We start from the raw sequence: 26,276 nt of genomic DNA on the forward strand, positions 1-26,276 counted from the left end.
TTTTATAACAGTAGAAGTTTCTCAGTGTATGCCACTCCGAAAAAAAACATTTTAGTTTAGCAAAGTGAACTATTTAATGAAGCATGTCTAGCTATGTTTTGATTTATTAGCGTATTTGATAGTCACTGCCCACAAAAGTTCAGTGATCACTTAAAATTACTGACGTAACTCGAGCAATTACAAAACCATGTGTACATTACAGAAATAGATACTACCATACCTTACATTGTTTGTTTTATGAAATGTGGGCAATAATCACTGTGGATAGCTAAGGCTCATCTGAAGTACTGCAGGTCTCATGTACTGTGTTTAGATACTAATGCACTAAAGAGATCAGTACCCCTGGGTTAACTCACTGTTCAGAAAGGCGGTGTAGCACATAAAGGAACAACCCACAGCACAGATAAAATATAGCCCTTTCTTTTTCTGATCAGATTTTGGAGCCTACACGCACTAATGAACGCACTGCATTCTCTTTACTGTTTCTGCTGAAATAGTTTTTTGGTATTATGTTGGGGGGGTTGTTTTGGTTTGGGTTTTGTTACTGTTAAATATTCAAAACCAAAAAGCAACACGCACTCTGCTATCCTTGTGATTCAAAGGACAAGACAGAAAAGTTGGATTCAATCCTTGTTTCAACAGAGAGAAATCCCAGGAAGAATCCTAAGAACTGCCTTCCTCATTCATCTTGTAATTTAAATACATGATCCACATCCAAACACACAGCTGTTTTATTAAAAACAAACAGCTCCGTACAATCCTTCAGTTCTCAGCACAAGGTACCTACTTTTTAAAGGTAGTAACAGTTTCAAGGCATTTCATGTGAGACACAATTTTTTAAAAAAAAATTATAAAAATTACATTTAAATGTAAGGGACATATATATATATATGTATCTTTTAAGCATTAGACTTTATAAATTCTCCTGCTCACAGAATGCCTTGCTACCAACAAGACTGACATAACTTACAGTCCTAAAAATATACCCAGATTTCTTTTTTGAACTAATGTCATTCCTGTAACTGAAGGCCAACTCACTAACTCAAGGGACATTCAATCACATTACACAAGTACTTACAACATATTTATCATAATGCTAAAAGAAAGACTGGCATTGCTACCACCCACCACCATTCAAATGTCTATGATCTTCCAAAGAACACCTGGAAGGTTACCTGAAATACATGAAAGAGTCCTAAAATGCTACATTTCTTTATTTCTTGTAACCTCTACAGATTCTGAATGCTTCTTCTGATAGTTCTTTGGGTTTTTTTTAATTATCAACATTTTCTCACTTTTGTATTTTTGGGGAGTGGTGATATACTCCACATTAATTTATCAGACTGATAGAGAGACTCTTCTTTAAAAACTAATGTAAAATATCTAGATATCTTGTCCTGAAAAGGAGATTTTAGCAGGAATTTTTTTTAAAAGAACTCCAAATTCCTCTGAGAATTTCTTAAGCAATGGGGTATGTCAAAAGTCAAAGTTCTAAGTCAGCGAAGCAATCTGCAAGCTTTTTCATGGCATTTGGTATGATCCATTATACCATACTCTACCTTAGCAAAACAGAGATGTAAAGCTTCAAAGGATTCTCCATGGTAGTTAGAACACTTTAGAACCAGTGGCCAAAAAACAGTGAAGTGCAGCTATACCTGTATCCCAAGGCTCTACACCACCAAATACACGCATACTTGCAAATGATCTACTTATTTAACCAAGTACTTGCTCAGTCTCAACAAAATTAATATTTCAGTAGAATAAGTTTAGCAGAGAGTTGCAGCTGCAATTATTCTTCACCTTCTAAAACTGCATCTTTTGTGATACTCTTGTACTACAGCCTCTGTCTTGAACACTGATAGACTACATAGAGCAGCATTGCAGATCCAAATACAAAGGGTTGACAGATCAGACTATTTCTTTTCCGCTAAATATGGAATCAAGCTCCACAACTCAGTATTTACCTTTGACTCTCATATTACCCCGAATTGACTCTTATTATCTGGTCATCATTTACAGCTTTGAAGTGAAGAAAGATCAACAGTTTCACACATTGTCAGCTTTCTACAGTGAAGATAAAATTCATTATGCAGGAGCCAGATTCTTCTTAGACCAATGCTCCAGATTAGATTGAGGCCCCCTTCTCCTGGATTCAAGGCCAGCACAAACCACCTTTCACTTAAGTGAAAGCCAAACTGGTTTGTTCTGGTTTCTTTAATGCATTTATATGCATATAGCTTTTAATGCCAAAGCAAAATACTTCAACACAGACCTATCTGTTGAATAGAAAAAGACAGTTTAACAATAGCCCAAATGTAAATTGAATTTCCTGATGTGCTCCTAGTAGGCACTCAGACTTTATGGTAACGCACACAGTAAGAGAGTTACACTAGGCATTTTTTTAGGAAAACTTCAAATTAAATTTATAATATTGGTGCCATGTAGTCTTCCTCAATGGCAGTAGCATCCTTTAGAACAGTAATTCTAACTAATATTCAGCTAAAAGGGCAAGGGACAAAGGAGGCAGGGAGGGCAGTGTACACATTTACAATAGCAGGAAAAGCAGCTGGAAAGCAGGGATTTTTTTGCCTTCGCTCCCTTATCTGTTTTTTCATCAAGATTCCTTTAAAGGTATCAAACCAGACTTTGAGCATAGTAACCATGCCAAGTACAGAAACCACTGTTTAACAGCACTGCAATGTAATCCTTGAAGTCCTTAAGTAACTGTTTACTTCAATTACTTAACTGAAGTAACTGTTTACTTCAGTTTGGAATATCCTAAATATGTATTTATCCCACTATGTTGATGCTCCAATAATTTAACTTCATAACAATTGAGTATGATAGCTTGTGTCATTCTTGAACACACATTTACCAGCAAGCAGGTAAAAGGAAAGTTTATAATATCAAATGCAGAACAGACTACAGAAAATTACCCAGATTTTTAAATCCTTAAGCAGTCTCTTAAAAATGAGACAACATAACTACTTTTCTCTGTTCACCAACATGAAGATACATATCTGCATCCACGCGTATTTCATTTTAAGTGAGCACTTCTCTTGTTTCATTTAGGGAAAAAACCCAACCCAGACCAAACCAAATCAAACTATGCACTCAACTTCCTTCTTCTTCCCTATCTTTCTGAAAGTCTGGGCTTTCCTTATCGCAGAACCAGCCAGAAAAGACTTTTTAATTTCCAGGAAAGTAGGCTAATGAAGCTAATATTTCTGCCTCCAAGAAAACAAACTATTTGGTAATAAACTATTATGTAGTTGGGTAAACACTGATCCGGGTCTCTTCCAGATAATACTTTCAGTGTCTTATAAAAGCCAATGGCAAATAGAGTGACCCAGAACAAATTGTTGAGGAACAGAGGCAGCACTAAAATACAAGTTTGGCCAAACGAAAAGGCAAGGCAAATCAACTAACATCAAACTGTATGGAATTAATAGAAATCTTGATTTCTAAGTTGGAAAATGACACCTGTTACATTTAAAATAGAACATTTGGACAGCAAGGCTGAGAATTTAATATAAAAACAAACCAAGAAGTCACAAAATTGACCTGTGTTGCAAAACCATGTCTTGAATAGTCTCTCTTCCAGTGTGTGTTTTGGGAATCACAGAGATCAGAACTGGAAACAGCCTTGAAAATTACTAATGTGCTAAGAAATCAAGCTGAGATGCTAGTATAATGGCATAAAGCCAAGCAATTTTAATTTGAGACAAGGTCAATTTCAAGGTAACAGCAAAAATATAGCCCATTCTTAGCAGAAGGCTTTGAAGTACATCACCATCCAATGTGAATCACAATCCTGAAGTCAAGCTCCCACTCAATCGAAATCAGCAGTCAGTAGGGCAGAGAAAAAAAGACAATCTCTGAGATTTAAAGCAAAGCAAATAAAATAAAATCCTGGAACTATATTTATGTCCAGACAATCCAAAGCCTAGAGGACACTACTTACCAATACCCCAGGGTGACAGCTATTCCAAAATACTTAACAAACAGCTAAAGATTACTCATGACAAAGTTTAACCCTGGGAGTTTAGAAATGCTTAAAATCACCGACTTCCCAAGGAACAAGATTAACTTCTTGTACAGAAGACTATGTAGCTACTGTAACCTCCAAACAACAGGTAACATGAAAAAGTTCAGGGTACTACATTCAAGTTGAAAACCTTAGCTGTATCTGAAGCTAACAGTGGCAGTAGATGAAACAGGAAAAGATAAAAATATATCCTGATGTTCAAGTGAAACTAGCCTTTTGAAAAGATCATAAAAGGTAAGAAAAGCCTAATGACAGAGAGACATATCTAAGCCTAGGGTAAAGAAAAAACAGAATCCATTTAATTAATCGAGAGTCATTTTAAAGCACAGTGAAAATGCAGTATTTCTCAGCACCTGAGAACACTGAAGCACATAACACAGCAGACACCCCCCCTGCCACTGCTAAGGTGCCTAGGTGAACTTAACAGGCTTTTCTTATTAATCTAAAATGGACTGAAGGGGAAAAGGACAGATGATTAGCAGACAGATCAGGCTTTGGTCTACGTAAAACCTGTGGGAGGGAAATAATCTAACTGCCAAATTTTGGCCTAAAAAAGCTGTGAATTTTCCACAACTGTGGAAAATCTAAAAGTATAAGAAAAAAATCTTTCATATGAACATAAAAAGACAGCAGTTTTGGACAAATATTATAAATTTATGTATGCTGATTACAGTTTTATAATTGCTGGATAGAAACTTATTAAAATACTAAGCAGAGAATTAAAGGTTTTTCTGATGTGGAGAAAAAACACCCCCAAACACTGTAACTTCTAACCAGCTTCCCATAGACTAAAAAGTTGACAAATAAATGCATTTTGGATAGGCTGCTGGATTAATCAAAATTAATTCTTCTGGTGCCCAAAGAACAGGAAAATATTCCATGTTCCTTCTCTCCCAAGATGCAGTAGTCTATTTCCTTTTAGAAATCTTTTTAAAATTACTGTAGCTCTTGAACATTGTTTATTTCACTTTTCCCAACAGTTCAACAGTCCAGAAATTTGATCTTAAATAAAGAAAACTTTGGCTGCTGGATAGATAAGTAATTTTCTGCTAATCATTCTACAACAGAAATCAATTATTTAACTTTAAAAAAAAAATTGTAATGATCTTTAGACTTTATGTCTGTGCTGCCAGTTTTTGGATTTTGATTTTGTGGCCAACAACCTGGAAAAGAGAAGAGAATTACAGAGAAATATGTTTCTGAGGGAACCCCTGCCAACACCTTGAAGAAAGACTTATGAATAAAGCACTTGGGCCAACTCCAAGACCAGCTAGGAGACATTTGTGGGTAACAATTTAAGAACGTTTAATTTTTTCTGCCTTCAGCTAGCTAGGTGCTATATTCTAGGGATCTCTTGAGGATTATGTGTCTCATCAGATGGCTGTAGGCAGCGGAGGCAGAGATGAATTTACAAGTTGCCTACCAATGCTTTAATTTGGCCACAGACCAACAACATATACTCATGCAAGTGGGTATATGCCACAAGGATGGTAGCTCAGAATGGCTCATTCAGAGCTCAGGGAGCAAGTGATTCATACAACAGAGAGGACAACAGATCCCCGGGGTCTTTTCTGTTGTAACTGGGGCTAAACCAGGCATGCAACCCTGTCCCAGGCAACACCTCATTCCTGACGAGTCCCTCTACCAATCCAGCCCCCTGGAAGTACAACTGAATTGCCTCAAAGACACACCTGGCTCAAGAGTAATGCTTGGGCCTCCTGAATCGATAAAAAATTCTCAGAAACTTCTGAGTGACAGTATTTCCCCTATGTATTGCGTACAAGAAATTACACTTCCCCTTCAATTCCACAGACGACAACTGCACAGGTGTAAACATAACCTGTCTGAAGTGCAGTGCAGTACCCAAGAAAGACAAACAGTAATGTAAAAGACAGACCTGAAAAAGAAAAAAAAAGCCACAACTGAATGAGCATCTTTAAACAAAGCATAAAATATGATAAAACCAGGTATGTCTATGACAGCTTTAAAGACTGAAGTCTAAATTGACAATACTGATGGTCTGAAAGCTGTTTTTTTCACAATACTCATTGAAACAATGGCATGCTGTGTCTCATTTCAATTTTATTCATTATTCAGAAAATGAATCAACAGTTAGTTTTATCTGGCATGTAAAACCATATAATAGGTCCGTTTTTAGCCAGATCTTCCCTTCTGGCAGCTTTTCTTGAAGGAATTCTTCACCAATCAAACTTTTCTCATCTTGCCCCAGAAATTATTATGCCATTACTTTTGCAGTGTCAGGGGGTTTTGTATTAGTGATAGGATATAAGTATGAAATAATTAATAAAGAGAAGATAAGATATAGCACAGAACATTCAACATGGTATCTATCTACCCATTTCTCAGACTTTCAATATAACTCTATGTGCATGGTGTACAGGAAGCGTTAGCATAGCAAATACTGCTATGAGCAACAGAACCACGACAAGGTCCTTCCTGAGTCTGTTGAATAATGCTTAATGTGATGAATGAAGGGACAAACAACAACTAAAAGAACGCACAGTGTATTTCTCCTTGTACCCAGCATTGATGAGGCCACACCTTGAGTGCTGTGCTCAGTTCTGGGCCACTCACTTTAACAAGAACATTGAGGTACTGGAGCATGCCAAGTGAAAGGCAACAAGGCTTGTGAAAGGTCTTGAAAAACTGTGCTATGGGAAATGGCTGAGTGACTTGTTTAGTCTCGAGAAGGCTCAGGAGGGACCTCATCACTCTCTACAAGTCCCTCAAGGAATGCTGTAGTGAGGTGGGGCGGGTCTCTTCTGTGGTGCCTTCAGTGAGAAGACCAAAAGAAATGGCCTTAAGCTGAGACAGGGGAAATTCAGATTAAGTATTAGAATTTTTTTTTTCACTTTTAGGATGGTTCGGCACTGGAATAACTTGGCCAGGGAGGTGGTAGATTCACCAGACCTGGAGATATTTAAGGGGTGTCTGGATCTGAGTGATATAAAATAGTTTCAATGATAGCACTAGGCTAATGGTTGGGCTGGATGACCTTTAAGGTCTCTTCCAACCTTGATGATTCTATACTTCCATATTACTAATAGATATAAATAAATAAATAAATAAAGCTGTTTATCTGGAATTGCCACCCCTCAATGGCACTTAGGAGGCTACATTTTGAAGACAGGTATCACTGTATTCTCTCCTCTCCTTTGCACACCTTTACTGAATTCAATAGATCAGTTCATAGGCACTGTAACAGAAACACATGCTGTGCCCCACTGCAGAATAGTCCACTTGGAAGAGCAATTCCCCACATCCAAAATTGCTCTCCATGTCCAGTTATCCCTTCTAGGCTCTTATAAACAGCACTGAATTGGGCAAGATCAGAGTGTACTTCCTATGTCAAAATCCCAGTCTGCAATATCCTTCCCCATCATGAAAGCCCTCCTCTATCAATAAAACAGAAAAGCCACTATAAAAAATACACTACGGGAAAGTAGCAACTGTGAATAATATCCCTTTTGGAAATGCCCTAATTTATAAGAGTTATTCTGAACTCATAGTCCTCAATAAGGAGTTTTGATAATAAAAAATTTGCTAAAACCAGGTATTTCAAGTTACTGGTTACACATGAGAACAAGCCCGACAAGTCAACACTCTGAACATATACAAACTACACAGGTGATATCCTGAACACAGGATTACAGAGCATTACAAGGAATGGTACCCATTTCTTTGAAATTTGTTGCTATATCATCCCAAGTGTCACATTTACTTGCTTTTTTGAAAGGTCTGGATTCCTCAGTGGCAACTGTTCTTTATGTTACTCTAAACCACCAGGATTCTGATTTGGCAGAAGGATTTTGGTGTTTTTTCAACAACACAAACTTCCACCACTTAATAGCAAGCTGCCAGTGCCCAAATGTTACAAAGAAACAGAAAAAAATAGGTTTGTTAACGCAATCCTAGCTGACCATTTTGCACTCTTCACTGCTAAAGAAAGTGATTCCACCGGAGACCAGATTTATTAACTAGTTAACTCTCACTGTCTAAAGTACTGCTCTAAGCATTTAGTCCATTTAGAACAAATATATAGATACTGAAAAACAAATACATCTTCAGGAAAATTCATTTTTAATGACAGCGTCTGACTTGAACATCTGCTACAGTGACAGAATAATCAGAGATACAAAGCTCTCTTTTAAAGTGCTTTTAATAAAGTTTTGTTCCAGACAACTGTCAGTTTTGGCAGCAACTGGATAGCCAGCTAACACATCCACCTCGTGTTTCTTGTCATCTCTGTCCACTATAGTCTGTGCACGAATAAATGTGATCCTAACCTCTCTAAAAAGAGAGATCCTAACCTCTCCCAAAAAGTCTTAATCCTATCTAGGTTCCATGCAGTCTTTTCCTGGAAAGGGAAGATTTACTACACAGTTACAAGGTCAAAAGCAGCAACTTTTCTTTCAATGTTCTGGTTAAGAAAAAGATGCCACTAAATAGATTGCTTTATGACTGTATGCTACAAAGTTAGAAGAAAAGTTAAAAGAAATTATGATTGCATCCCTTTGGGCTGCACTTGTTAACAAAAAGCAAAACAGTCCTTGCTAGTGTCCTATAGAGCAGGATCAATGCTGATGTAGTACACTGTACTACTCCCACTATAATAAACAGATACACAATGCACAGACAAGTTTATGCTTACAACCCCTCTATAAGGTAAGAAAAACCTATTTATAATTTACAGAAAGTACCTATTGTCTTGGCCAAAGTTATGCAAGACATCTGTGGCAGAACACTAAAAGACTGCCTGTCTACGTAGCAAACATCTGCCTCGAACACAACATTATGTCAAAAGAGATAAAAACTAACAGCCTGGGTTGCACAGATGTGGGTGACGTGCTGCCTGCCTATCTCTACATCTCCCTCTTCATCTATGTAGAGATATGTGCAGCAATTACTCTTGCTTCCAGGCAACTCTGTAAAAGGTATCCAAACAGAAAGAGAGCAGCAGAATTTGCCCATTTCAGTTTCATTTGCTGCAAAACCATACGCTCCCTGTCCCCTTGGGGAAGAGGCAGCAAGAAGGGAGAAGCACACTGCAAGTTCATGGGTCACTTGTTGGCGATGCAGACTAACAGGTCACAAGATAACACCAGTTTTGTGATACCCTCCAATGCATCCCACTCTGAACAAAAGGCTCACTACATTCCATCCCTCCATTTATTTCTGTGCTGAAAAGGACTAAAAGCCAGGAGCAGTCCTGAAGAAGAAACATCTACCTAGAGAAATACCAGAAAGTATAACATATTTTATTTGCAGTATTCAGTTATAAGGAAGCAAACCGAGAGCTCTGAACACTCGAGTCCACAAAATGGCTGTTCTGCAAGAATTTAAAATGGCACAGGCCTTTTGCACGTATCAAAAATAAACAGTAGCTCCTGCTATCTGAAGAAGGAGTGGAAAGGAAGTTAAAAGCAGAGGTCACCTTTTGAGCAGGAACAGAGCAAGCAATGTCTCTTCCCATAGGGCTTTTGGTTCTCACCCTCCTGAGAAAAAGTAACCTATGAAGGAAGAAATATAATATGTTGCAGCTTTTCCCCAAATAAATATTTTTGAAGTTACCTATAAGGTAGAGAGGCATGCCAAAACCCCTCAACAATTTAATAGAACAAATTTATTTTTCTGAGTAACAATAGCAGTCATTTACTATCTGAAAGCTGCATTTGTGTTAAGAGAAGTGTATTTCAGTTGTTAATTCCCTGAACTTCCTAATCTCCTTACTTCTGTAGCTCCTACTGCCATTTCTACCCTCATGATCTTCAAAATCTCCCAAGTACAGACAGCCCACTGACCCCTGAGGCAAGTACTCTGTTCCCTGGAGCACACAAGACAAACTGCTGACCACAGTACCTAACTCTTAATCTATATTGGTTTTACATGGCAAAGAAAATGTTCTAAGTGAGAAACTAAAAAAAAAGCAAATCATAAGTCTTTCAGAACATATTCATCTATTTCGCTTATTACACTGTGATCAACTAGAACATCAGTCTCCATACAATTTTAACATCCAACATGAAAAAAGCTCATTACACCTCTAAGATTAAACTAGGACAGTAAATTCACCGCTAATTGTAATTATAAGATACATGAAATATTTTGGCTTTTGTACTACAATATTTTAAGAAAAAGGTATTAACCACCAGTAACACCATTGATTTCCTCATTTTTCAAAATACCATAGCATAGAAACCACAAGAAACAGAAACAAAAATAATGTATATAAGACATTTAGACTGCAGAATCACAAGATCCACCACAAACCACCACAGCACCACACAGCTTGTGCAACAGGGATCCTGTCCCCTACACCGAGAGGGCCATGCTACCTGTGAGATGGCTCACCGGTTTCTCTTGGAGACACCTTGTCTAGGCGATGCTCAGAGAAGCCAGCAACTAGCTACTGTTCCTTCAGGCTGGAACCAAACCTTGGTTGGTTTGTTTTTTTTAAACTTACATCTTAAACAATCCAAGTTTCACTGAACGTGGGAAGAAACTCATTTCCTCAAAGTCCCTTGTAGGGAGGAGACTCTCAGAACATGGCTAGACAAATTACACACACACACAGAGCTGGCATATTAATGACTAAACCTACATTTTTCTGGGACCTTGCTGCATTGTTTCCATTCTACAGATCAAGAAATATTTGCATTAAATGACGCATGAATCAGTAAAACACTTAAGTTTAAGGCTATGGTGGGGGGAAATATTTCAAGCTTTTTACTGCTTACAGTACAGCTACAAAGCCTGTTGATACCAACAGTATACACTGAATTCAGTTGCAACTTTGAGTACTGAACATTTTTAAAAATTTAAAACCCACTCAGTTCACATACAAAGAAACATCCTATGTAATCATCTGTCAAAAATTCAGTTTTAGTTTTGCTCAGCATTATCATTAAAGAAATTTGCATTACAGCCATTTCTCCTATCCAAAGCTCATTGCCTAATTTTAAACCAGCTTTCTTTTCTGCTATACTATCACTTTCATTCAAGTTTTAGAAGAAAAAAAAAAAAGAAGGGATTTTCATTCCTTTCAACACAGTCCCTTCCTAAGAACTGCCTATCTTGCTGGCTAAGCGAACCTCGTGGAACATAGTCTGTAATCACATGAATAAAACTTCAAAACGTAAATGCATTAAAAGCCCTAAGGGCAACCAGAAATTAGGAAAGAGCAGAGTTATAAGTCTTTGATATCACAAATTGAGAAACAAAATAATACTTTCAGGTATATGTTCAAAACATACTTCAAGACGCCAGTAAAAATACTCATCCGTAATTAACATCATCCACCACGTAGAAGTACCTGAACACTCACAGTACTACTGCCTTTTTATTCTTAAGGGATAAGGATATTACACTGCCTTCTGTGGACCACTGTAGGCATAATTTTAGCCAAAAAAAGGAGCGAATCCAACCTCTCCTCCCCATCTGACAGGATATAAAGCAGGATTTCTCCTTAAAATAGCTCATACCAGAGGCAGGGGAGCACCATGAAATCCCTTGGATGGTTAAAGCGGCCTATGTGGAGCCTACTTCCTGCAGCCGACTTAACAGGGACAGAACAGACCACGCTACTGGGAGGCAGCAGCACACCTTACCAACATCTGAAAAATTGGGAAGTCTTTTATCTGGCGCACATTTAACACGACTGATCCACTTTGGGGTAACTAAGCACCAGCTAACCACATGGAAAATGCTTTAAAACTGAATACATCAATCACCAAACATATGATGGACTTAAGAGAGGATCCAGAACCAGACCATCAGTGAGATGGCTTACCTCCATCAGTAAGAAAACACAGCAAGTCCAAATGAGACCACTGCCTTACTACAGTTAGACACGGCCAAGGCCCTGAAAAGTCTCCAGGTGCATGGGGGTATCCAGCATATGCACCACACCCCCCACCCCAGACTGCTGCTTTAGCTGTCTCAGTGACGAAAACTTAAGCACTATTCAAAGCAACTGAATAAAAACACATCAGTAAGGAGAAAGTTTCACCAACAGCAGTTCCCTGAGGAGCAAATAGGTTGAGCTGGAAGCTGGCCTCCTCACCCTGCATGTGCTCAGCAGGAGCTACCACCACTGGCAGCCCCCAAAGCTTTCGGCTCCTGCACTGCGACAGTAAACATCAAGATGTGATAAAGTCTAACCATGGGAAAACTTTTAAATACAAGGTAGCAAATAACACAAATAACCGAGTGCACCAGGCAGGTTTGGGTCTAACTGTTAAAATAACATCAGTCTACTCTCTAATGAAAACCTTTCCATCCCTAATAGAGAGTCACACTACCTATTTTGGTAGTTAACTGAAACACTGATTCACTGATTTCATACAACAAAATACCATTCTGTGATACTACATGCTAACAAGATTATTTACCAAATGAGAAAACTCCACTAAAAATGGCTTATTTTTCAGAAATAAGCTCTTCCACTCACTGTCTTTGGATCATTGATACAACGAACCAAATAAATTCCATGACTCAATGAATGTAACAAAAAGCATTTTTAACAACCTGTCTTAACTTAAACCTTAAAAAGCATGAGCAATTTCATTAAAGACTGATAAAACACTAGCAACATCTGTTATTTCCCAAAAATCTCTCATTTGAACTATTACCCACAACAACTTTAAACCGGATTTCACCTTTTCTCAAGTGGTAACCGGTGATGACAACTTTTGGCACCTCAGATAAACAAGCATTCCTCTCCAGTCTTTCTAGACACAGGTGCCCGTGACTGGGAAATCCTAAGTGCACAAAACACTCACCCTTACTGCCAGCACTACAACAGGAGAGCTCCTGCATGGTGATGCATGCAGGACACAGGTGGAGCTTCCTGGGGACATCCTTGCACCACTGTGTCACTGAGCACACCTCTGGCTGAGCGTGGGAGGTCAAACATCCAGAAGATTCCTGCTCCTACTGCACCAATCCACTCCCTGTATCTAAAGATTGCCCTCCTGCCAGCAATATCAACAGCAAGCACAAATGAAAACTGAGCAGGAAGACCATTGCTTAGAGAATTGGGATGGTACTGGAGGTCATCCTTGCAGCGCCCAGCACCAGTCAGGAAGGAAAACTGGAAAGTGGGAGAAGGCAGGCTGAGTGACCTGGTGGTGTAGGAGAGAGCACACATCCCACCCAGGGATGGTGGCACACTCCAAAATTCTGCAACTTCTGACAGTCACTGGTATTGCTGCCTCATTGCTTGCTTCCCTTAGAAAGATGGAATTTCAAAGCCACAAGAACAACATACAAAAAAATAGTAAAAATAGCAGTAAAAATATACTTTTTTTTGGTTTTATGTGGGGTTTGTTGTTGTTGGTTGGTTGGTTTGGGGTTTTTTTTGTTGCTGTTGTTTTCCTGTTTGAACAAACTTGAAGAGAAAGATTTAAGGGAAACAGCAGTAAGGTGCTGTCAGACGCTGGCAGAAACTGGTGCCTGTTGTTTGCATTTCTCTGGAAGAAAAAAACTAGTGAAAGGCTCAGAGAACAGCACGTTGTGATTTAGCCAAAAGAATAAATCAGGTCAACTAGCAATCATACAACAAAGGGGGAAAAAACCCAAACCCTGTCACTGTTAGGGTAATTTACTGGAGATTCACTGTCATAACTTCACTATTTTGTACACAAATTATGATATATGTTGCAAGTGTAACAAATAGGGAGAAAATACAAGAAACACAATATTAATGTATCATCTAATACACAATCAGGCTGTTGTGAACTTTACACATTTCTGTTCTGTTTAAAAGCAAACAATACCAAAAACTAAAACTCATGATATGGCAAAACTAGCATGATTAATCCAACGGCCAAACTTTGTACTATCTGCAATCATAATCAGATTTAACAAAATTACACATTTGAAAAAATGAAACAAGTTTTTAAGAGGTATGTAACAATAAACAGGAATTTAGAAATTTTTAAATTTCTAAAAAAAAAAAAAAAAGCAGCTGAAATCTTCGTGTAAATTTAGCTTGCTTATGAGACTACTTTGTGAAAGGCAGGGTCCTAACAGCAATATTAGTATTTCTAATGATATAATCGTTCACTGAGACTAAGGTTTGTGTATATATAAAAATGTGTACATTCAGGACATATAAAAATGCTGCTTCCTTAATAGTCACCACTTGCATGTTTTGGATATGGTAGCATGTATCAAGCAAGCAACTGAAAAAAAATCATGTATGGATAAAGAATCCAAAGTACCACCTAACAAGGAAGACCAACATGACATTTTCAGTTTGAATACTGGTGTAACTCCTTTTAAGCACTATTTGTATCACGATCATTTAATAATACAATTTAATTACAAAGAGACAATATACAATCTGATTGTATAAGTAAATTAAATAAGCAGTGACCTTCAAAAAAGCAACCATATACTGAGGCCGTAACATGCGCAGCAGAAAGTGCTTTTTTAATCTCATTTTAAAATTCTACACCTGCATCTTCAGGAATTACCTCTATTTCAATCCTACTTGTAACTTTAAAATATTAAAATCCCACTCCTCATAATGACCCCTCATAAGACTAAGAACACAAGTACTGTAAGAAGAATTACTCCACTTTATTCAAGTTAAAGCTTGTGGAGAGCTTACACGACAGCCTCTTACCAAACCTCAGTACTGTGACTGAAACTACTGAAACTAAACCATGACATTAATTTAATAGTCAAGAAGTTTCTAAAACATGTATCAAAGACACTCCCAAACAGCTACCAGCTCAAGAAATAACTGAATTGCCAAAAAAAAAGAAAAAACCCAAAACCCCTAGTAATACCAATAAAACCACTCTTCATAATCACTGCTATCACAGTTAAAATAAAAAACTTGCTTTACAAAGATAATCACACTCCCTAGACCACCACCACACTTGAATATTCTACAGATGTTAAAGTGATGATTATCAATAATGTGTAGATTTTATTTTCAATTGCTTTATAATGAAAATATCAACTTCTTAAAGGACACTACTTCTCTCATCACTTTTACTAAGAAAAATCTAAGAAATAACATAGGCTACAACATCCTTGAAAGGCAAAGTAGTTAGCAAGAGGGCATCAGGACACGCACTAAAATTGGCTAAAGTACTGTTGTAAAATTTAGAACAAAACTGTGGAACTTATGAGAACATAGCATTAACTAGAAAAAAAACCAATATTTACCAAATACAGCCATGCAGTGTACAGGTTGGATTAGTCTAAACCACAGGAGTGAAACAAAGTATTACAAATCCTATTTGTAGCATCATCTGAGTTTGTCTCCATAGAACCAAGAGGCCGAAGAGTTCCATGGTGGAGAACGGAAATGGGAAACACCTCTGCTGGTCAGTCTACATGATCCCAAGAGCATCACAGTCCCACAGTAGGAAGATCAGGATCTAAATTATACTGTTTCAGACTTGCAGGACTTATGAAACTCATATTTACCTGTAAGATTACTTTCCAATTTCTTGTCCTTCAGCATATAGTTCAGAAATTTGTTTACGTATTAAAAAAAAAAAAAGAAAAAAAAAAGCAATCACCAAAAGTTACAGATGCAAGACATGGTGCTTGAAGTATCTACATGCTTTCACTTCAAGGTACTTACAAAATTAAATAGCTAAAAGGCTGGGGATGTGTGACTTTGCACAACAGATTTTTCTAAAAGCATCAGGCTTTCCTTTATTTCTCAAAAAAATTTGTTATTTTTCTCATACAGGTATAGATCTATTAGAAGTCCATAGAAATGGACTGCAGTACTCCTCAATCCCCCAAATAAATATGGTCAGGCTTCATTTCCTGTAAAAGGCACTTTGGAGTTTATCACCATCCCCATTTCTTAAAATATGAAGTTCAGAATGCTTTATTCTTAAGGACATTATAAAGAAAGCAATGCAGCCTTAAGTTTCCACCTACTTAAAACTGCAGATATGATGAGGTGAGATATCTTGCTTAATGCTCCTGCTGCCACATCTCAGCAAGCAGAGGTGGTCCTAGGGAATACCAACCTTCTCCGTGATGTCCAGTTTCACATAAAAGCTCCAGTAAATTAACTTTCCCACTCTGAAGTGACCAGATTCCTGTCACAGTTGTGTAGTCAATCAACAATCACTAGCTGTCCCTCTAAATCCTTGGAGGACAGTTGTCAGAGACAAAGCTATTGAGCACAAGGCAGGTAATTTTTCTTTGTGTATTTTTAAAAATATGCTTCAGCACCAAATGTTTAATTGAAGCTTGAAGCAATAAGAATCTATGGTGAGGTTTAAGGTTTATGATCTATTAAATTCATAAAAGAGTAAAATACATTCAAACATTATAAACTTCGGTGCTCTGCTGGCAGACAGACCATCACATCACTGGAAGCTGTGGGTGAGCTGCCTGAAATGGAGTTTTAAAGCACTTGATCAGCTTTCACCAGCAACTGCTTCGGCCTTTTTCATTTGTCCAACCACTTCAGCAGTTGGTTTTCTCAGAACTGCTAAAGGGCAACTGACAACTTTGAAAGCAGGAAAGCCTGGCTTTCTCTTCCAAGTGAAGAACACGAAAGACTGGTGACTGGATTTGATCTATTAATACCAAATTTTGCAAGGCATGGTGACCGAAAGTGATTGACTCATTTCACAAACTACAGACAATTCTCCTTTATCTGGTTTAAATGCAAAGCACATTTGGATATATTTGTTCCTTATTATGTATGTAACACAATTAGAATTAGTTTTATTTAACTAACAAAGTTAGCTAAAAGCTGTCCAAAGCATGGGGAATTATGTTTCTTAAATATTAAGAATCTAAGCTGCATAACTCCTTAAATAAATGCATATAGATGTGTCCCCTCCTGCCTAGCAAGAGGTATGATCAAATTAGACCAATCAGAAGCAACTTTTCTTTAGGAAAAATAATTAAGCACAAATGCAAAATAAAATTAAAAACAATTATTTAATCAGGGTTTCCTGCTCACTGATTTAAGTCATGATTAAAATTAATAATATAGCCACTCTGATTTCTGTCAATCCCTCCAGCATGGACCCATCCCAAAGGGTCACACAGTCCCAGTCTTCCCCCAGCATCTTCAGCATGTCCAACTTCACTTAAGACCTCCTGCTCCCTTCCTCCAGGAATAAGTTTGAGGTGGAACAGCCATGTTCCTGCCACCTACCACATCCTCCCAGGGAAAGCCTAGGTGCCAAGATTTTTCTGCTGGTATATCCCAGTGCTTTGCTCAGGAATGAAAGCAAGGAGTAAGACCTCCAGAGAGAAGGTGCCCAGGAGGGAAGCAAACCCTTACTTCCTATCCCAAACAAAGCATCTCAATAAGGATGGAGTCAAGATGATGGGAAATGTAGGATCCAAAATACCTTCTGATGCTCACTAATGCTTCCCTATTCCTAGCGAACTTTGTCCTTAAGTACTGATCATAAAGTGCAGTACTTGTTCCTTGTTATTTTCAGCAACTATTAGAAGTTTTCCACATGCAACACATGAAAAACTGGGTTATATTATGGTGGCCAGCTTCTGTTTAACTGCTCTCCAACGATCACAACTGAAGTACTGGCATTTTCAACAGAAACCCTGACCACTCTTCTCCTACCCACCTTCATATCCACTCAGAGCAACTTGGCAACCCAAATTTCCCTTTTCCTCTTTTATAGCTGAAACACACCAAGCCAAACAGAAAGAAGTTCATAAAGGTTTTCCTCCTCCCACTTGTGTGCTTTTATGCTTTTTAGCTACAGTTCAGGAACTACTCTACTGCATAAAAACAATTTACTAACTTAACATCTTTTCGTGTATAAAAAAGCTCAGCATGGAAGCAAAAAATTTAGTATGGAAGTAAATGGATTGGGAGCAAGTACTACTTCAAAACACAACCTTACACCAAGAACACAAAAAATATAAAGGATAAGCCTGTCATATTTCCATAATCTCAGTTCTTAATGTACCAAAATTTTATAGAACTTTGATTATGATGAACATATATATGGTAGTGTTTCCCAGCAGTCACAACAGTATTTTGCAATAATTTAGGATTATCAGGCTCTAAGAAAATCCAAAGAAATGTCAAGACTAACTGCAGACTACAGTTTTTACTAACAAGCAAGTTTACTTCAGCTTGGTGGAGAAAAAAATTACTTGCTGAAAGAAATAACAAGAAAAAAACATAGAGGGGGGAAAAAGGAATGAGAGAAATAGCAAGTATTTCATTTGAATGGAGATAATAAATAAAAACATCCTGTCCCTATATTGATTCCCTCTCCATTTAAAATGGAAAATTCCATTCCAGGCAGAATAAAAGAGAATTAAAACAAAACAGTTGGCCAAGGACTAATTTACTCTATTTGCTACAGCACTTGCCTTTTAGAAAACCAGATTCAAACAAGGATCTGTATTAAAAAGGGTTTCCTTTCCCATTTCTCTTTTGGACATGTTACAAGATCTCCAAAGAATTTGGCATAAGCATCAGCTTACTACAAGAATCGCATCTTCAACAAAACCAGCAATAATATCACAAGCTAGAATTTGTGTGTGTCACTGGCATGACATTAATCTCAGACAACACCTGCTCATGCTACAGCCAGCCTAAATAACCTTTTATGATTGCTGTGCTCATTCTGAGTAAAAACATGGCAACATTTTTAAATACAAAAAGTGTTCCTTTTTTCTCTGCTCCCATATAAACTGGCCAAATCCATACAATTTTTGATCTACAGCTGAATGATAAAAGCCAACAAACTTACTGAGAATTTCCTGTTAAAGCAAATAAAGTAGCTGAAGTATTACACTACACGCAAACAACAGAAAACAACTCTGGAAGTTTTAGAAAGATCCAGGTTGCTTTCATGTTCACGGAGTAATATATTGTATGTAGCATACAGACACAACCTGGCATCTAGAAACATTTTCTAGACTGGAAACTTAAGGAGGAAATAAACTGTACCTTTGTGCTCAGACACACAGATACCACCACATTTCAGGTCATGATAAATACAAACAATACACATTTATCAAATTTTAGGAAAAAAAGTTACCGACAAAATTTGCTACCCATAACATAACTTCTTCAGACTGTCAAATACATGGCATAAGTTTATTTACCATTTTGCCATAATTTATTAATTTGGGCTCAAATTTGAAAACTGAAATTTGCATTTCTGTTGAGTTAATTCAAAGTTCAATTTGGCATTCTATTTTCCTTTTAGCAGAGTATTGAAAGATAACAGCACATACAAAAAATAACTTACAAAGCATTATGCTTAATTATCAGACACTGCAGCACTGCCCAGTGAGCCAACCATGTCCTGTGCTGCACCTAAAGCAGCATGTCTAGAATGTGAAAGAAGGGGACTCTGCCCCTTTACTCCAGTCTGTTGAGACCCCACCTGGAAAGCAAAGAACGACATGGACCTGCTGGAAGAAGCCACACAAAGGCCACCAAGATGATCAGAGGACTGGAACATCTCTGCTATGCAGACAGGCTGAGAGAGTTGGCATTGTTCAGCCTGGAGAACGGAAGAGTCCAGGGAGACCATACAGCACCTTCCAGTACCTAAAGGGGGCCCATAAGAAAGTTGGACAAAGACTTTTTACAAGAGCATGAAGGGACTGGACAAGGAACAACAGCTGTAAACTGATATAGAGTAGATTTAGATTAGATATTAGGAATAAATTATTTACTTTGGGGATGGTGAGACTCTGGAACAGGTTGACCCTCCAGTAGTTGTGGAGTTGTGCCTGCCATATCCCTGGAAGTGTTCATGGCCAAGCTGAATGGGGCTTTGAGCAACTTGATCTAGTGGGAGGTGTCCTTGACCATGGCAGGGGGTTGGAACTAGATGATCCTTCATCTACAGTCCCTTCCAACCCAACGCAATCCATGGAATCTCTTCTGACTCTGCCTTGTCAGCACTAGCCTGAACATTCTCTATTTACAAAACAGCACTTTGCAGGTATGTGCTTTAATATTTTTAGTTACACACATAAAGCAGACAAAAGTCAAGAAACTTCAAACAGGAAATTGTGTGACTGAAATTATGTGAGCTATGGCACAAGATTTAGTCACACAACCACACATACAGTATGTAAAATAATACCACATAACAGTCCTCCTAAATTCCTGATAACGTCTACTGCAGGGCTCTTAAGTGACCACATATACCACACGTAAGTTATGGGTATATAAAACAACTGACAGAACGACAGACATTTGCACGCTACACTAAAATGCAAACATGAGATAGTTCTTACACAGTAAAAACCTACAGCTGTAACTGTGTTCAAGTCCATCCCAGTCTTTTCATTTCAAAACCTCAAAACATAAATTCAAATCAATACAGCAAAACCATGAGGCCACTCTAGATAAAGACACAGAAGATAACATCCAATGGAAAATGTTGCTGCAACGTTGCAGTTCATTTTTAAAGAATATTATATATATTATAAATATTAGAATATTTTTAAAATATTATTTCCTCTAATTTCACCCATATTTTCCAAGTAGTTCTCTTTTGATATCAACAAGGTCTTGCCATTTTTTAAAAAACGCATTTGTGCAACCGTTATATATGCCAGGGCTTGTATTTTTTGCTTTTTTCCTATTACAGATTCCGAAAATATTTTTTAACTTCCTAAATCAAGGTGTTGAGGGTTTCTGTTCTTAATAAACCAGAATCTTCAAATGCCCATGTGAGACATGTGAGCTGATACCAGACCCTCATAAGGGAGGTCAGATCAACCATACCATGCAGGGTACACTCTGTGAAGGTCTGCACTTCCAAAGGCAACAGGACATCACTCTCACAGGAGCCAACCAAAGGGATTTTAATCCACAAACAAGAAGGCCAGGCTGGGAAAGGAGCTCTGCTCCAGTGCCAAATGTGCTGTATCGGTAAATATTACCCACTCAAAACTGGCACCAGCAGCGATGCAGCTGTGATCCAGTATGGGCCGGCAGCCTTGTGCGCTGCTCCAAAACTCACAAGCTCCATTAACATCACAAGGTGTCACAAGTTTAGAATTGATGACAGCACAGGCTCCCATAAACACACTGCACTGTAAATATTCCATGCTTATTAGTCTAATCTGGCATCAATCTTTCACATATATAAGCCAATGTCTATGAACATACTAATGTATTTGTATTTCAGGGCCTATTGATTTCCGGCAAGATACTTCTCTATAAAATGCATATACATAAAGCAAGATGCGCTGATAACATCCCACAAGCATGAATGCAAAACATAAACCCAAGCATGGCAGCTTACGCTCATTTTCAAAGAGAGCTACCTAGTGAGAACACACAATTTAAATGTAACCCAGGAACACCATGTAAATGCAACACATTACAGTACCAAGAAAACAACAAGGTTTTGATTACCTTTAACCCCATAATCTGTATTAGAGGATACAAATTACAGTACCCAGAAAAATCCGACAGCATGAGTTGTAAAAAAGAAAAACGAAAATAGCATAATCATCATATTGTGAGTTTCACAAAAAATATTCTTCTTGTCTCAATAGAGGCACTCAAGGACCACCATTTTTTGTTAAAATAAATAGATACATAATTTATACTGCAATAATCATTTCAAGCTTGTATGGCAGGTATTTGAAATACATCTAAAAAAATCCTACATATTACCTGCGTGCATATTCATAACAAGAGTTGCAACTGTGAAGAAACCTACTCTCAATAAACTTAAAACTAAGAATTTGGCTGGTGGTGGTCGTTTTTCCAGCAGCTTTGGCCTCCCAGAGAAGATGAGCACAAAATGCCTGCCACTTTACTCAGCATCTTTAACATATACCATAATTCCTTCCCAGGTATTTTCTAGAGCATTTCATGTCAATCTACCTGCAGGAGCGTGTGCAAAAGTGACACACAGTGATACAAGTCTGACAACTACTGGTGTGGAAAATGGAGAAACCAGACTGCATTATACATTTTCAGGATGTCAAATCCCTACGTCGCTTATCAACCAAAAAAACCAAACCAAACCAAAACAAAAAAACCCAAGAAAACCCAAAAAGCAAGCAAGCAACTACAGGAAGACTTAAAAACAAAGACTCCCCATCTTCTCAACTATTTCTATTTTAAGTTAGCAAGTTTCCTGCTTGGGCGATGACGTTTTGCAGATGCTACAAGAAATGGTATTCATTAAACTGGGGCAAATCAATTAAAATTATACAACTGCTCGGTATGCAAGTATCTGTGCATAAAAGTTCTCCTCCGCCACTAACTGGCGTTGAGCAAGTAGTTATTTTAGCTAAAAGCGCCGAGCAACTCACTAGCTGTATAACTGCTACATCTTGTGGCAACACAACACAAGGAAGAAAAGCAGACAATACCCGAAAGGGAACAGCGAAGGGACTTGTTTGCTCATAACCTTCATACAGATATTCCCTGCAACCACCCACAACACCCTGCTGTCGCTGTCGGTGTAACACAAGAGGGGAGGAGCAGGGGAGGGAGGAGAAAAATATTATCATCGAAGGCGTGATGGAGGACAGGAGAAAGTTGCAGTCATTCCGTAGCGGCCGCAAGGCGCCCTGTCACTTCTGGCCGCAAAACCGGCCGCCCCCGAGGGCGCTTTCCCCATGGGGACGAACCTCCGGTGTCGGCCCCTCTCCTTCCCACCTCCATGATGCCAAAAGTGCCCAACTCCCTCCAGCAACAGCGGCTGCATCCTCCGGCGCAGCACTTCTACTTAGCCGCTGGCGGAGGGGAGCATTTTTCGGGGAGGACGCGGCGAGCAGCCGCCCGAGGAGACGCGAGCTGCTGCGGCAGGCGGACGGCCCGGGGACGGAGGGAGCACGGCGGGTTCCGCTCCGCGGCCCGGCGCAGGGGGGAACAACGAGGCGCCGCCGCGCTGACGAGCGGGCGGGGGCGGCGGGGCCCCGCTCGCCCAGCGCCCGAGGCTCCGCTCACCGCCACCGGGCCCAGCGCTGACCCCGCGCCGCCGCCGGGGGCACCGGCCTCTCCCGCCGCCGCTTCCCGGCGGCCCGGGGCCGGCCTCCCGCGGCGGGGGGTCGGCCCCTCCCCAAGGGCCGGGCCCCCCGCGCAGCCCCGCGGCGCGCTGGTTACCTTCCTTGGGCGGCTTGCCGGGCGGCGCGCCGTGCAGCTGGGGGGCCGCCGCCGCCGCGGAGCAGCCCTGCAGGCTCGGTGGGGACGTGGAGAGCCGGGACCAAGATGGCGGCCCCTCCAAACTTCCACTGCTACTTTGGACACTCATCAAGCTACTTTCCTGGAGCCCGGCAGCCGCCGGGGGCGGCGGGGAAGGCGGCGCGGCGGGGGGACACCCAGCGCCGCGCTCATGGCCGGGAGGCCGGCCCGACACCGGCGCGGGGAGGCCGCCGGCTGGGAGCGAGCTCCGGAGGCAGGCGAGGCGCGGGAGAGACGGGGCGCGGGGCCAGCGCAACCTGCCCGCACCTCTGCACTGCGTCGCCGCCGCCGAGCAGCCGCCTGTGTCTGAGGCCAACCTTCCCCGCCGCCGCCGCCGCCGCTGCCGCCGGGGAGGGGAGGGGGGGGCGCAGGCGGGGAGGGGTCATGCGCAAACACGATCGCGAGCCGAGCGAGCGCCGCGCCCCGCCGGCGCCCAGCCGAGCCCCGCCGAGCCGGAGCCGCCCAGGGGCGGCCGGCGGGAGCGGCGCCAGCCGCGCACGCACCTGCCCCCCCGGCCCCATCGCGCCGCGCGACCCGAGCGCGCCGCCTGCTCCGGCCTCCGTGCCGGCTCGCAGCCGCCCGCCGGCTGACCCTTCTCCCCGTGCACGCCCGTCCCGCGGCGATACCTCCCTGCCTCGCCCAAGCGCGCACCTTCCGCCCCGCGGGCGGCCCTCCGTTGGCCGCCCCGGCCCAGCCGGAGCTAGCTCCCTTGAGGCCGCGAAGTTCCCCTCCGTCTCGGTTTCCTCGGCGGCACGGTCCGCCCGTGCCCCCGCACCGACCGCCGCGCCTTCCCCCGCGCCCCGCCGCCACGGCCATGGTGGTGTCGGGGCGGGGCGGCGGGGGCGGGAGCGGCGACGGGGACGGTACGCGCGGCTGCCGCGGCCGGGGCCGGAGCCCCGCCGCCCGGCACCTCCCCGGCGTGCGGCCGCGCGGGGCGAACCCAGCCCGCCGCTGCGGGAGAGCGGCCGGCAGCGGCGGCGCTGAGCGGGCTCTTCCCAGCGCGGGCCAGGTGAACGTTGTTCAGGCAGTATCTCCGGGGGCTCTCGGGCGCCTGCCGCTTCTCGGTGTTCTTTTCCGGGACACGACGGTGTGGCAGCAGAGACCCGGGGGTACTCGGGAGAAGCTGATGTCCCGAGGGAGAAGGCTTTGGCCGCCAGCCGCAACCCGCTTCGCTGAGGAGCGGGAGCTCCCATCGGATGAACTGGAAGTCGGGCAGAAGCCATGCATCAGGCCCATAACCTCACGCGCTTCGACCACCAGGCTGGAGCTCCCAGCTGGGAACCAACGCCGACCCGGCAAATTTCAAACCGTTCCTCTCTGTCCCGAGTTTAGAGACTTAAGTGCAAACTTAGCCGAATTTTTCAGTTTTTCTTTCCTTAAAATTAACATAGTCATGACTGAGAACGTGAGATATATGGAAAGTCACTTCTGGAACAAAGCCTTTTTAATTTACCAGTGCAACTAGTAAATACATTATATATATATATTTTATATATAACAGGGATAACAATGACTTTGATTACTTACAAAAAATCACAAGTTGCAGATATATTGCATTTTGTGTATATGAAGAATATAGTCATCATTCGGCATGGCACTTATTTTGTGGTTGCTGTGTGGAGACATCCTGGCCATCTACTAACCTACTTTCCCCTCTATTTGAGAATTACAGGAATAGATTACTAATGTTGGATTGCAGTTCTCTGCACAACACATATATTACTAATTCTGTCTCTTCCTTTTAAAGTGACATCTGTCAAATTATCTAAGATCTTCTTCACCTCCCACAAGTATACAGCATAGCTGGAAGTTTCCTTGCAATTTGGTATTAACTTAAAGTAAAAGTTAGTACATTTACTTGCTAAACAAGTCTGTTCCAGGACATATATCTAGTAACAGCTATACTGGTTTTTATTCTTCTATTTTTTTTTTAGAGAGAAATTATCTGATATTTCAACAAGAACTTGCTTTTAAGGCCTTGATCCTAAAGACTTCTCAGACTTCGTGGAAGCAAATTACATCAGGAATTTTCCAGTATTTGGGAATGAAGTAAAACAGTGCTAGTTCACTTTGACTGCAATATTAATACTTAACCACTGGTATAGAATATTCTTGCTAGGTTTAAACTAAAACATACTCATAATCCCACAATCCATATGATAGCACAAGTGAACAGGCACCTTGTTTCCTGATTAATATATCCTGCTGGAGCATGTTGTTTTGAAAATCCACCAAGTAAAAAACAGTAAGTGAAAGAAATTGTCTCTTTGTTTATAGCCCTTTGCATCCACTTAATACAAACCCCTGCTATCCTTACAAAACCATATATAAGCAAGCATTCTATCTGCCTGTTTTGCTTACAAACTGCTACCTACAAATCATTCCACTGACACAGTTGAGAGTTCTTGTTTAAATAAAGCATTACTTGCTTTGATTAGGGGAACAGGACACCATGAAGAAGATCCCATTTATTACTTCCTACTTCCAGACATGCAGTTTAAATATCATAAAAATGCCTGAAGTGTCTTTTGTATTTTCAAACATTAACACTATAAACAATAATCAGATCTTTGCCATGTGTTAGAAAATGCCTCATAGAGGGACCAGGAGTAAGTGGGCATGTACTAAAGGACTTCCCAGCAGAGCACAGTACCTGCTGCAAAATACGGGTTGAGCCTCTGTTTTGTAGCATAGTAGAGCTGTATCTCTTGGTTTTGTGAGTTGTTGATGTAGAGATTGAAAGCAGAGTGTGAATTATATGGATCATCTCCAGATGAGACAACATATATAATTTCAAGAATACATGGAGCTGGGTATATTCCCCTCTTTAATTTACAGAAAACTTACTTTCTTACTGAGTTAGAGTTGACACTGATTTTAATGTACCTCTTTATTTCTAAAGCCATGTTGCTTCAGTGTTATCAATTTAATAGTATTACGGCAGGAGAGAAAACCTTCATTAGTTCCTTTCAGAAATTTCAAATATCAAAAGACTTCCCTTATCAAATGGCATCGTAAATGTACATAATGCTCTTCCTTGAATGCCCTGTCTTT

General features: G+C 40.6%; 1 protein-coding gene across 2 annotated transcripts in view; it reads right to left on the minus strand.

Annotated features, from left to right (window-relative positions):
- The window catches only part of TLK1 (tousled like kinase 1), a 67,830-nt gene extending 43,804 nt beyond the window's left edge, over positions 1-24,026 (minus strand). Inside the window, exon 1 of one of the 2 annotated variants that reach the window (XM_014249560.2) lies at positions 23,874-24,026. Coding sequence is in view for 1 of the 2 variants with exons in the window: in XM_005519787.3 (XP_005519844.2) it covers positions 23,145-23,292 (148 nt within the window). In the remaining variant the exon portion in view is untranslated. Of the gene's footprint in view, positions 1-23,144; positions 23,373-23,873 lie in introns of those variants that run through there. The other variant, XM_005519787.3, reaches the window with a different exon arrangement.
- Between the last annotated feature and the right edge of the window lie 2,250 nt (positions 24,027-26,276).

The sequence above is a fragment of the Pseudopodoces humilis genome, chromosome 8 (assembly GCF_049639895.1).
Source record: "Pseudopodoces humilis isolate 2021_Gansu_Grassland_sample_001 chromosome 8, ASM4963989v1, whole genome shotgun sequence".
Taxonomy (NCBI): domain Eukaryota; kingdom Metazoa; phylum Chordata; class Aves; order Passeriformes; family Paridae; genus Pseudopodoces; species Pseudopodoces humilis.